This window comes from Habropoda laboriosa, unplaced genomic scaffold (genome assembly GCF_001263275.1).
Source record: "Habropoda laboriosa isolate 0110345459 unplaced genomic scaffold, ASM126327v1 scaffold15, whole genome shotgun sequence".
NCBI classification, from domain to species: domain Eukaryota; kingdom Metazoa; phylum Arthropoda; class Insecta; order Hymenoptera; family Apidae; genus Habropoda; species Habropoda laboriosa.
Window position 1 is genome coordinate 678,291 of NW_017100141.1, and position 12,484 is coordinate 690,774.

At 47.5% G+C, this 12,484-nt stretch overlaps 1 protein-coding gene across 1 annotated transcript in view; it reads right to left on the bottom strand.

Annotated features, from left to right (window-relative positions):
* The window catches only part of LOC108571409 (probable G-protein coupled receptor Mth-like 1), a 142,075-nt gene that overhangs the window by 73,352 nt on the left and 56,239 nt on the right, over positions 1-12,484 (bottom strand). Inside the window, exon 4 of the mRNA XM_017933439.1 lies at positions 12,073-12,151. Coding sequence (XP_017788928.1) covers positions 12,073-12,151 — 79 coding nt within the window. The remainder of the gene's footprint in view (positions 1-12,072; positions 12,152-12,484) is intronic.

A 12,484-nucleotide genomic window follows, 5' to 3' on the forward strand; every position in this document is an offset into this window, starting at 1 on the left:
CCAACACTTGGTCACTAGGTGTTTCTTTCTACGGTTACGCCTTGGTGTTATTGTCTTTGATCTGCACGTGTACCAGATAAACTGATATCAGAGAAAAGCTGACTAATCGGATACCGGCTGGAAGTGTGCTAACACTGGCTTAATCCTTTGATTACGCGTGGTCGCGCATACGTACAACTTCCACTCTGAGATTATTGTATTAACTAATGACATATGCGATGCTTGTAAGGTTTCCGGGTGCCGGAGATCAAACCCTTCGACGATTTAATTCCACCTAACGACAAATCAGAAACTTCTTAACACGTTGAGCGCCGTGGAGATCATCGGTGGCAAGATTAGCCAAACCGTTCAATTCGAATAAATGGTAATACTTGGAAAATTTCCATACAACGCGTCACACGGCATATTTAAATAGTTCTATTCTTCACTCTTGCAAGAAACACGAGAAAGTTTCTCTCAGAAAGAAAATCTGCGACGTATTTTATTATTTACACTCACGAGAAAAACAGACGTTTACAGACACAGGCTACTGCACAGACAGACTGACTCGCTTTTCTTGCTCGCCTCTTGCTTATATATGTACATAGACGTTTCGGGAAAGATTATTCCAAACAAAACAAATGTGAATACGTTTACATATCTTCCGACAAATTCCCCGAATTCTCCCGAAAGAAATGTTGACGTATTATTTATGTAGGAGGTCAATGACTGGAACGGGCCGACAATATGGTCGAGTTCGTTTTCGTGAAACGGCCGTGGCTTTCCGACGTTTGTTGTTATTAAACAAATGCGAATGTGAGTTGCGAAGAGAGTGTGTGGGAGAAATAAACGGAAAACAACAGCGAGAGAGTTGTCCTTTTCTCTGCGAAGCGACAAAGCGTTAACAGTATTTCACAAATCTCTAGCTACGTTTCTGCATTCCGTTTCCTACGTTCACGCATACCGGGATGCGTCGTACTTAAATAAAAAATTCATTTCAGACAAGTTACGTAGAATTGGTCCCTCATCCAACGTGTTAATTAAACGATAGCAATCTCAGAATCCAAGTCTCGAAGAAACTCTGTTGGAAAACGAGTCCAACGTAGCATAAGCGAGTAAAAGCCGAAGTAAGGCTCGAGCGAGTGCACGTACACCTTCGAACGAGACTCCACGGTGGCGGGCAGCGGCCAATAAAAAAGGGCAGCGACGTGTATCCAGCAAGAAATCTTGGCGAGCGAAAATACGGGGCCGGAGAACCAAGCGTTGCATTATGTAGTCCTCGAACAGGGACAAAGACGTACCGTGTGCTCGCGCGGGACACTCCGGAAGGCCAAAGAGAAACAGAAGAGAGAGAGAGAGAGAGGAGGCCCAGAGGAGGTGCAGGAAGTTCGACGCAACTCCTTGGCACCGCTTCCCGAGAGAAACTCGCGCTACTCTCCCAGGGGAACCATGCTCGAAATCCTAACGACCGTTCATGATTTACTCGAACCACGCTAACAGTCGCGACGTTCGCGATACAACCCTCTGTCTTGCCTCTGAACAATTTTCTTTGGCCGTTTGGTAATGTGCCTTATCTACGAACCACGCCTGCAGTCGCCAGACTTGGCTCGCTCAAATTCGGTGCGTACGGCGTGTCTGTTCGTGGAACGGGGTCTGGGTTAGATTAACTCGGGGTTGTTTAGGGTATGAAGGATCTTTCGTGGGGGTTTTTTTCTGCTGTGCCTGCGTGGGGAGGAGGATGTGGTTGCTGGAGGATGATGGTTACCAGATACTCGTGGGGACAGTTTCTTAGGTGTAGGAGGATGTTGGGTTGTATCGAGGGGAAGGAAGTTTTGTGGGTTAATGTGATGGTCGAGAGGATTTTATCTGTGGCTTTCTAGGTCAGCTTTCTTCGAACGAATTTAAATATTAGATCATTCCATAAGTTTGTGCCCAAAGGGAAAAATATTTGAACGGAAATCTAAGGAAATTCTTACGAAAAGATCATCGGGACGAATTTTAATTAAGTTCGTGGCGAATTTGAAAAATGTTTTATTGAAAATCTAAGGAAATTCTTACGAAAAAATCCTTGCAACCAATTTTTTCATGGAAATTTAAGGAAATTCTAAGAAAAAATCCTTGGATCGAATTTTAATTAAGTTCGTGCAAAAGGCGGCAGATATTTTAACGAAAATCTAAGGAAACTCTACAGCGACGACATAATGGTCCCCCAAGAGAAAAAAAGAAATAGGAAAAGGTAGTGAAATTAAAAGGCGCTTTCCTTTTCTTCTTTCGTCAAATTTAACCCTTTGCGATCGGTGCCGCCATAGTGGCGGCATTTCAATTTTGTTCTAGAAATCGGTGTCGCCGCTATGGCGGCATGATCTTTGTTTTGTCAAGTATCATACTTTGGAAAATTACAAAAATTAAAACGTTTTATTTTTATGCACTATAACTAGTATGTATTAAAAAAAATATATCAGTTTCAAAATATTCTGTTTTTCAATATCCTTTATATATAATAAATAAACTATGCAAAAATAACTTTGAAAATTTAAATTTGCTTCAACTAGCTGATAGTCCAACCAGAGAAATGTGCCGATCGCAAAGGGTTAAAGGTTCCTTGTAAATATTCATCTAAATTATAAATTTCTACACGAACTCACCGGATGACCCGACAGATGCCTAAGTTTGTCAGAAAGCTTTCTAGGAAACGGGTAAAGAGTCGTGTTCCCGATCGATTGGCAAAGTCTTAACAAACTTTCCCCGAACGAGACTCCTCAACGCACCGTGACTCGAATCTTTTATCTAACGACACGTAGATTAGCGCGTAACATAGATTAAAGGTATCTCCGTGCAAGCGGGTTTATCCACGCCGGGGAATATTGTTCTACACGATCTCGTATCGATAAGTGAACATCGTTGACATCGTACATCCACCTAACGTCTTCGATCATCCGGCAACATCTCGCGATCATGGTCGAACAAGCAAAGAATCATCCGACACACTTTCCCCGGGCATAATCGCGGATCATCGCCGTTCAGTATCAACATCGTGTACCCTGGCCGTCTTCGTGTCCTCGGAGTACTTCAATCAACGCCCACGGTGACTATTAGGATCGATACGGCTGGATAAAATGCAAATAACCCGGAGGGGGCGAAAAAGATCGCGTCTGAAGGGCGCGTATTAACGCGCAGAAATTGAAATCCCATCGACGGGAATAATCCCCTCGATCGATCGAGAGGAAAAAAGCAAAAGAAACCAAGCCGACTCTCCCGCCCTTGGACACTTGGTACGTAAGAGTACGTGCGTGCGTGCGTGATTCACTCGAGTAATTCCGATCACACGGTGCCGGTTTAATGGCGATGCGTGACAGGGAATACCGACCTCCTCCTCCAGAAAACGAGTTACGAACGCGGAGAGGTTAGACCGCGGCTGGAAACGCAAATGAGGACAGGCAAGGTGTATTAACACCCTGCAAGGAACCGGTCTTTCGCGCCGAATCAACCTTCCTCCGCTTGATTGATACTCCGTTGATGAATTTCGCGTACGTACACGCAACGCGAGAGATGATCGATGATACGTTCGAACGATCTCACGTGAGAAGATTAGAAATTTATTCTGTGGAAAAACCTATCGGTTTTCCTCACCGACGGAATAACCACCCTTCGAACCATTCTCTGTAAAAACCTACCCTAAGAGAGCTTTAATAGCCACTTTCAAATCGTTTCTGTTCGAAATCGTAGACCTTCGCGTAGGTCTACACGCGATGCAATTAGCTCTCCCCCCGTATCGTTCGCCGGGCGATATAATTAAAGAAAATAATTGGGTGAAAGCGAAGTAACCGATCGAGCATATAAAAGGCTGTATCGTGGCCACGATAACTCATCTGCGGGGCCTTTGGTGAATGTCAATTATCGCGGATTATCGTTATTACGCGGCAATAACGAAATGTAGCAATTTACCCGGTAATACTTGGCAATTTATCTAGCCCGCGCGCCCAAGGCATCCCTAATTGCCGTGCATTAAAACGAGAACTCCCGGAGTCTGAACCCTGAAGGGGCACACAACAACACTGGCAACGTGCAAGCGCGTCGGATCTCTCTTGCTGCTGCTTCTGCCTCCGGAGTAATTAAGCAAGCAAAAGTGAGACAGCTCTAACGTCCATTGCACGCACAAGTTGCGCGAAAGGAGAGGACAGAGCAGACCACGCGACGTTCTCGAGCAAAGAAGCTACGTACACACTATCAGGCCTCTCGGTAAGATTCGACGGGAGGATCGCGATGCGACACGCAAGCTGAGAGTCTCTCTCTCTCGGTGTACACACACGGGTTCACGTTCAAAGAGAACTGGCTGGCTGGTGGTTCTCTCTCGTCTTCCAAGTTTCTAAACGTCTCTCGCGGTGATTCACTGGCCGGGCCGTACCGACATCCATAATACAGCCGAGGCGAGCTGACAGTCGGCGTAATAGATTGGCCTGGAAACTGCAACGGTAAACGCGCTCGCTGACGATTCGTCTATCTTTACATGGACAGGTCGTTGACTAGAAGAGACAGAGAAGAGAACGACTACGACCACAAACGGCCACGACGACGACGACGACGACGACGACGATCACACCACTGTTACTGCTACTTTTCCAGCGGCCAGAGAGAGAACCGGTAGTCACGTTGGCTTAATGTAATTTGCATGCATTATCTAACGTGTAACGAGGAACGCCACGGACGAAGGAAAAGAAGAAGCAACGGGCCATGTCGTTAACCTCGTCAGCGTTGATCCTGGACGAGCGGAGTTAGCTGATCGATGGAAAACGTCCAAGCGTCGCGAACAACGTCCGGTCACGCCCCCGACGTCTCGATTATCCCGTCGATTTTTCTCCCTTTTCCCTCCTCCCCGCCTCTAACACTCTCCATTTTCTCCTCGTTTCGCCGACAGATTGCGAGACAACGAGGAAATCCGATGGTAATGCAATTACAAAGGCAACCTATGTTATCAAACGGAGGGGATTATATAGTTAGACTACTCTCCAACCAATCAGATATCTGCGCAATTCTTTCTCTACTTCTCTCATCTCTCGAGAGTTCGTCAACGTTCATTTCCGCTCCAATTATCCTCGCGTCTGCTCGTTACGCTCCATCTCGATTCTCGCCAGTGTGTTTCTTCTTGTTCTAATTGTTTCCGGGAAAAGGATCAGTTCGAAACGTGTCTCTGTCTCTAAGCATCGCGAGATTGTTTCCAGCATTTATTTACGACGTTCGACGAAGTCGCGATACCGATTCCCGGTGCCAAGAACATTTTTCCATGGAGAACACACGCCCGTAGCGAACAGAAATAGGCGCGGCCTCGGCTCCGCTGATGGATTATAAACACTTTCACCGCGATTCCCCCGTAAATCCCCGGCTTATCCCCGGTTCACCTACTTTTCATTTTATTCGAGAACAGTGCCATCGATCGGCGAGAGCGGCCTCGATCGATCAGTGTCGTAGGTTCGATTCTATCCGATTATTCGAGCTGTTACGAAACTGCTCTCTTCGTTCAGTTTATACGAAAAATTCGAATATAATTTTGGGAAAATTTACGATTGTTTAATTCGGTGTACCTTGTGCACTGTTGGATAACCAGCCGTTTACTCATAGTGAGTCACCTGAGATATAGTAGTGCAACGATAGAGATACATAGCAACCTTGCAAAAACAAGTTACTCATCAACTCGCTGACTGTCTTCCAAGTTCTTTCCAGAAATTCCTTCACCTTCTCCAAAAAATCCTATCCTTACGAATATACCTTCACCCGAGAGTTTCTTCACCCCAAAAATCCGCGTGTACTAAGGGTACCGCCGTTGCAAATAAACATTACATCGAAAGAATTATCCTCTTCGCGATACGTCTCTAGATCCTAACCCGACACGATCTTTCGAGCTGTCCAGACAGAAACGATACCTGTTCAACCGAATCACGCGACCGGCCAGTCTCGATACTACAGCCCTCCATCTGGAGCAATACTTGGACTCTGGTCGGGTCGAGAACTGTCAACAGAGCTGAGGAAACAGACGAGTCCAGTGGTCGAACCTCGCGAGTACACGAAACTTTCACGGAGAAATCGGACTGACTCTGTCTCTCCGTGGACCACCACCAGGCTGATGCGACTTTACGTCGTTTCCGAGACGTGGCCACGCTTCCCCTGTAGGCAGATGCGAGGTAAACCGACAACGACGACCGCAAACGTGACGGTCAGCGAGATATCTTGTTGCCAGTGCGTCCACAGTCTCGAGGAACCCTCCAAGAAGTTTGCCTGATCGGGTCTAGGGACTACTACTACTACGGACTTACTCCCGTCGGGTTAAACTAATTTACCCGCGCCGGGAGGATTCCTGCGTTGGAAAGCCATCGAATTAGAAGTCTCTTCAAGACCTACCTCCTCTCCCTGGTAATCCCCGCTGCTCGTTCAAGCTGCGTTCAAGTACAAAAGAGAGGAGGTCGCTTCTGGCGAAGATGCGACGCCAACTTAATTCGATTAAATCGTCGGACGTCCGGAAGAATTGGTTAGTGTAAACGGTCAGCGGAGGGAACGAGATAATGGAAAGAAGAGTGTCATCGCTGACAACTTTTCTTCCATCATCCATCCAACATTTCACAGAAAATATTCTCCGGTTGAATAACGATCTTTCTTCGATCTCGTTCAGTGAAAAAGAAGAGTTTGCTTCGCATACCGTGTCGGTCGAAGATACAATATAGAAACGAAGAGTGTCTCCACTGAGTAACTGACAATTGCTCTTCTATCTTGCGTCCAACATTCAAGTTTCACTTGTTCGATGTTGCATCCAAAATTTGCCAACATAGAGAATGATCTCGTTAAGTAAAAAAATGAAAAGTTTCTCTCAGACATCGTGCCAGCTGAAGATATAATACACACAGGTTGCGATATTCGTCACGACAACGATGAATCTTCGTCGGATGTGGGTCATGCTCCTCTTGGCATCGATTCCTCGCCCCGGCAAATTGTCGATGAACGAGAATTAATCTATTTATAACATGCAACGACCGGCTAGATCTCTTTTCTATCGCGAGCACGACGGAGCGTGTATAATAACCACGGTCGGCAGTAGCAAACTTTCCTCGCGTTTTTCCACCCATTTTTCGACGCCCCAACGCCTCACGTAGAATACCAGGGCAATTGATTCGATCCGCTGGTCAAGAGATCCGGTGACTGCAGAAAATGAGATAACGGAATTAATGAGCTACTGTGTTCGAGAACAGAAGGGACCTTAATCAAGCTTCGTTGGGATGCACGCCGCGCGACAGACCGGTCCGGTGTGTTCTTGATCACGTCCCCTTTCGGCCGTCTCTCTCTCAAACCGTCCCCCTTTTTTTCTTTCTCCTCTCCTTTTCCTCCTTTTTCACCGCTATTCTTGCCAAGTTTGCGCGGGCGTACGTCGCCCTGGGCGACGCTGTTACACGACAGACGTAAGTAAACTTTCTCGTTATGAAACGAATCTTGGCAACGGACGATTACAGATTCTCCGCTACTACACTCTATCAATTTACCATCTGCTCCTGGTTACGCTTCGCTCGACACGAGCTAGACCTTTCATTCGGCTCACCGTGCGTCCACATTTTCACCTGATCCAATCCTTCCATGATCGAGCCCCTTATTTTCCACAAAAGTGTACTTCCACGCCCAACTTGCTTCAGAGTAAAGTACGTTAAAGTATGCAGAAGTGTAAAGTAGCTGACGGTTACACGAGGTCTAGGTTATGCCTGGCTTAGGATTACCCACATCTCAGGATTTACAGCAACGGGAATATATCAAGGCTTAAGACGTTCCCTATCTAACCTACCCTATCACCTTGATATCCAACAGAGACATCGATTCTGCAGTCGTTAAATTAATCCAGCGTCTAATCAGCCTGCTCTGAAGATTCCGCGCGAAATCCTCTGACCGGGAATCGAGCGACAGAGCTGGTAAAACAGTGTGTTCGGGGTGTAAATTTCGGATTTCGCATAGTCAGAGGAGACCTAATGGCACTTTCGACGACGCTATTAACAGGGGGAGAGAGGCACGATCTTGCTCGGCTAAAGAAGAACCAACTCCCCGATGCAGCTATCGGGGACGAGATAAACGAAGTTAATGAGCCACTCTTCGAGAACAGTGGAGACCCTAACGACCGACACGTACACGCGTGCACACACTCTCGCAGGCCAATACACTTGACCACGATCCTCAGACGACACATTCCACGCCTTTGTTCTCCTCTCTGACCATTGTTTCGCGTACGGCCATCGAGATTAGAGACGCTTCTTCGCCGCTGACAATGACCGATCGAGCTCTGTGTCCCGCGGATCCTTGCTTTTTCTCCCTCCAACACACGGAGACACCCGTGTCCATTAAGCTTCTATAGTGAATCTTGACGATTAAACCGTTTCGGTGCAATCCGTTCCAATTTCTCCTCCGTTTCTTTCTCGCTCTGGCCGATTTCGCGAAGCTTCGACGGGAAGCAGAAGGAAGACACTACGAAGAAATATTTCACCGCGAAAATTTCGCCGGTACTCTAGAGGTCGGGGGAAAAAACGGAAACGTTCGCCCTTCAGCTTTCTCCAGGCGGCTCCGCGCCGCGGGAGGAGCTCGCGAACAAGCATAAAAGGACACACTTCTCGAGCATCGTCGGTTCCAGCAGGGAAATCTTTCGACGAGCCTTACCGCGACCCGAGCAAGCAAGCAGCAACCAGCAGCCGGCTTCTAGAATGCAAATTCGTTTAGAGAAGAAACGCTCCCGCTGAGTGCACGCGGCGTCGAGAGGAACTTCAAGCACAACGTCAGCCAGGAATTGCCAAGCGACGAGGTCAGCTCTCGTCTCGTACAGAGAGATGAAGTATCCGTGTGCGGTTGTGTCTGTGCTCAAACGACTCCACTGACCGTGGGAAGCTGCTAGATGTTAGGTAATTGAAGAATTTCTCAGAAAATGGGCGCACGCGCTTCCAGCTGGATAGAGCAAGTTCGAGGAGCTCACCTCCGGTGTAAGAACCGAGAAGCCACTCGTTCAGATCCTCTAGACTGGCTACCGAGGCTAGCAATTAAGCGTGACGCGATCGAATCCACTGCTCGTTCACGCTGAACGTTAGTGGCTACTGCTAATTGGCCCGACGATTTTGCTATCATCGAGTGGATATCGGTTTTTTTTTTCTCGGCAGGGATGAAATGAATTTCTGAGGAAATTGAAGGAACTTTTCTTGGAGTCGAGGCGGGTGAATTCTTCGCTTGGCTTCGGCGAGATTTTACGGAGACGAGGAAAAGTCTGGATACGTAGATTTTTAAGGTTTGATGCGTAAATGTTGTCGGTTCAGCTCTTACGATCTGCTATTCTCACATCGAAGAACGAATCGTAGTAGTTTTTCACTTGGATGAAATTAAAGCGACTTCTCTTAGAATCGAGTGGAGAGAATTCTTGCCTTAATATTAGCTTCGTTGATATGGAGATTTCGCGGAGCTTCGGAAAATTCTCGACGTGTCAATTTTCAAGGTTTGGTGCGTAAGCTATGTTGCGTTAATACGTAGGAAATTATGTTTCTACCCGTCAGTTCAGTCCATCTCAACTCTCCATAATTACCAACGAATGTAGCCACTCAATTAATTACAGTAGCACGGCAGAAACAAAGAAATTCGATCGATAATCGATACCACTCGGAGTACATGCTTTCTGCAGTGACGCAATCGTCTTCCAGAGTCATGCTTCTCTACTGTCGCGTTGCTCAACGCGTCCAATTATCAAGGCTCTCATAACGCTGCTAATTAAATCCAATAAGTTATTACTAGTTGCGTCACTGACTGCTGTCAAAACTGCTCCTTTCGAACGTGTTCCGAGGGAAGTTAACAACAGTCGCGGGAGGAATGGTCGTGGCAGCGTAGAGGTTTAAAAACGGTTTATTCGCGAGGGTGCATAGAGGGGAAACGGCGTTGCACAGCCGCAAATGACACCGGGCTAATTTTCCAGCTGGAAAATCACCGAGTTTGGCCAGCTAGCGGAACGCAACGTGTCGGTGACACCTCAACAAGTGGATACAACGCGCGCGCGCACGTGTCGCTGACACGTTTTCGGCCGTGTGTTTCACGGAGCGCGCGAAAATTGCCGATAAAAGCGTGCGAGCAGAGACCCGCGTAGGCATAGAGAGAGGAAAAACTCAGGGTCATCGGTGCGGACGCACATTTTTCGCTTTTTCGCCATTTCGTTGGGTGGAGCGCCGGGTGTGCAGGTAGAGAACGGAGATAAATAGGAGGAGAGGCGAGTAGGAAGTCGGTTTAATCGGGTATTAGGAGGTCAGAGAGGTGATGAACGGTTACCGGAGGCGAAAAGTGCGCGGTGAATTGGTCCGGGAGGAACTCGAGTGGCGAGTTTCGAGGAGATCGCGAATATTGCAGCGGATGCTGTTACAGATGCGGAACAAACTCAGAGTTTCGTGTTGAAAATTTTCAGCCTGTTAAATCTCGCATATTAATCAAACTGGGCGCGATGTCTGCTATTCAAAGGACACGCGGAACGAGAGAAAAATGACAGAGAAGTCGGCGGAAATCCGGAGGAAGAGCAAGACGTCGAAAGAAGACGATCTAGCGAGAAAGAAAAAAGATGAGAAACGAGCCGATCGAGGGATCGTAGGTGAGAAGAAATCGTACGGAGACGAGGAAGAGAGGAGAGGGCCCGTTATGGCGACCGTGTTGCATCGCATTAACCAGTCGACCGAGTGATCTTGATCCCATCTCTCACCGTGAGCGGCGTTCTGCTTCTTCCCCTTTCGATCCTTCGACTCAAACGTGATCCGGCCACTAACGATCACCGTCTGCCGCTGCCTCGCATCGATCGATCGCGTTCACGCGAGAACACCGCGAGAACACACCGCCAGAAGCGATTTCTCCCAGGTGTTACGTACACACACGCACACCGATAAAGGTAAACGATGATCTCTTCAGCGTGTGTAAACGGTGACTCTGTTCAACCGTTATTACTCCGCAACAATGAATTAACATAATACACCGTGCGGTAGACGTTGCTTCTCATACGCAACTTCGAGGGGAGAGGCGTGCCTATTAAAGGATACGGAGTTTACGGGATTATCGAACGATCCTGGCGAAATTTCACACGCAGCCGTAATTCCCAAGATCGATTTATACTCAAACAGAACCTATTACAGCCGCGAAACAGAGGGAAAGAAAAAGGTAACGGGTCCAGAAACTGTGTTTTCCCTTCTTTTCACGCGTAGAACCAGTGCAGAGACGTATGTATGTATAGTTTCGCAATCGACCGTTATCGTTCGGTATCTTTGCACGCGATTTGCTCGCGGGGACGCGATGAATTAATTGCCAGGCAGCCACGTTGCTTGCGTAATTGCGCGGCAATTGCGTAATTGCCGAGGTAACGAGTAGTGGCCTTCCGATCGAAGACGCGACGCGACGCGAAACTCGGCCAGCCGGGTCGATAACCCGCACCCACCCGGTGTGTTAATTAACGACGTACACACAAACCACCACCTCTCTCTCTCTCTTCTCGCTTCGGGACACCAACGCCTCGTCTCGCTACTAAAAATTCCCTGGCAATTACACCTGGCGAATTTTCATAATTTTTTCACCCCGTGAAACACGCGTCCGCACGAAACGGACGTTTTAATTGCAACCGCCGTTGACGAATGTTCGTCGCGCGACGCTTTCTTTCAACGTTACAAGTGTTTTTTTCGTAGATTTATTTATCTTTTTCGGGTGCAAAGATAGTAGATGGAAAATTGCACATCGGACACGACGAAAAATATCAATTCTGCACGATTTATCTTTCCAACGTCTGATTGCTGCGCCCTTTCCGATCCATCCTTGCACAAAACGACAAGCCTTTCAACCCGAAGGAAATTAAATTAAAGAAAAAAAAAAAAAGGAAACGGAAAAGCTGGTACGATCGAATAAATCTTAGTCGAGGCACACACAATCGTTGCTAGATTCGATTCGAGGGCGGTCGCACGGAAGAGTACACACGTGGCGAAATCTTTCGCCGCAGATCCAATCCCCCCTCCCCCCTCTCTTCTTCTTCTGGCCAGGGTGTTCAACGGATGATCAGACAAAAGTGAAGCAAAGACTCACCTGAACGTCCACCAGATGTTGAAGCACATCGTGTTCAGCCAGAAGAACGCAGCGAGGAAGAAGAAGTGCGCCATGATTGCTGAAACAGAAAGAGAAAAATGGGCTTCGTTACAAACTTCTTTCTTGTCGACGGGTTAAGGCGCTTACGACCGCTGCTTTTCTTGCTACCCTACTCTCCCTCCCTCTGGGAGAATCATTTTTCCCACGGACCACGAGGACGAAGAGAAATACAGGGGAAATGCACCGAGGCCACTGTGTATTCTCTCGTCGATCGAAGTTCCATCGTTCGAAATTCTAATCGTCACTTTGGTCAACGTTAACCCTTCGCACTCGGAGGTGATTTTGCTGTGGGAAAGGTTGCAAATCGGATGTTTGAAACCTTTTGCAAACTAACGTAGAAATAGAGTATACG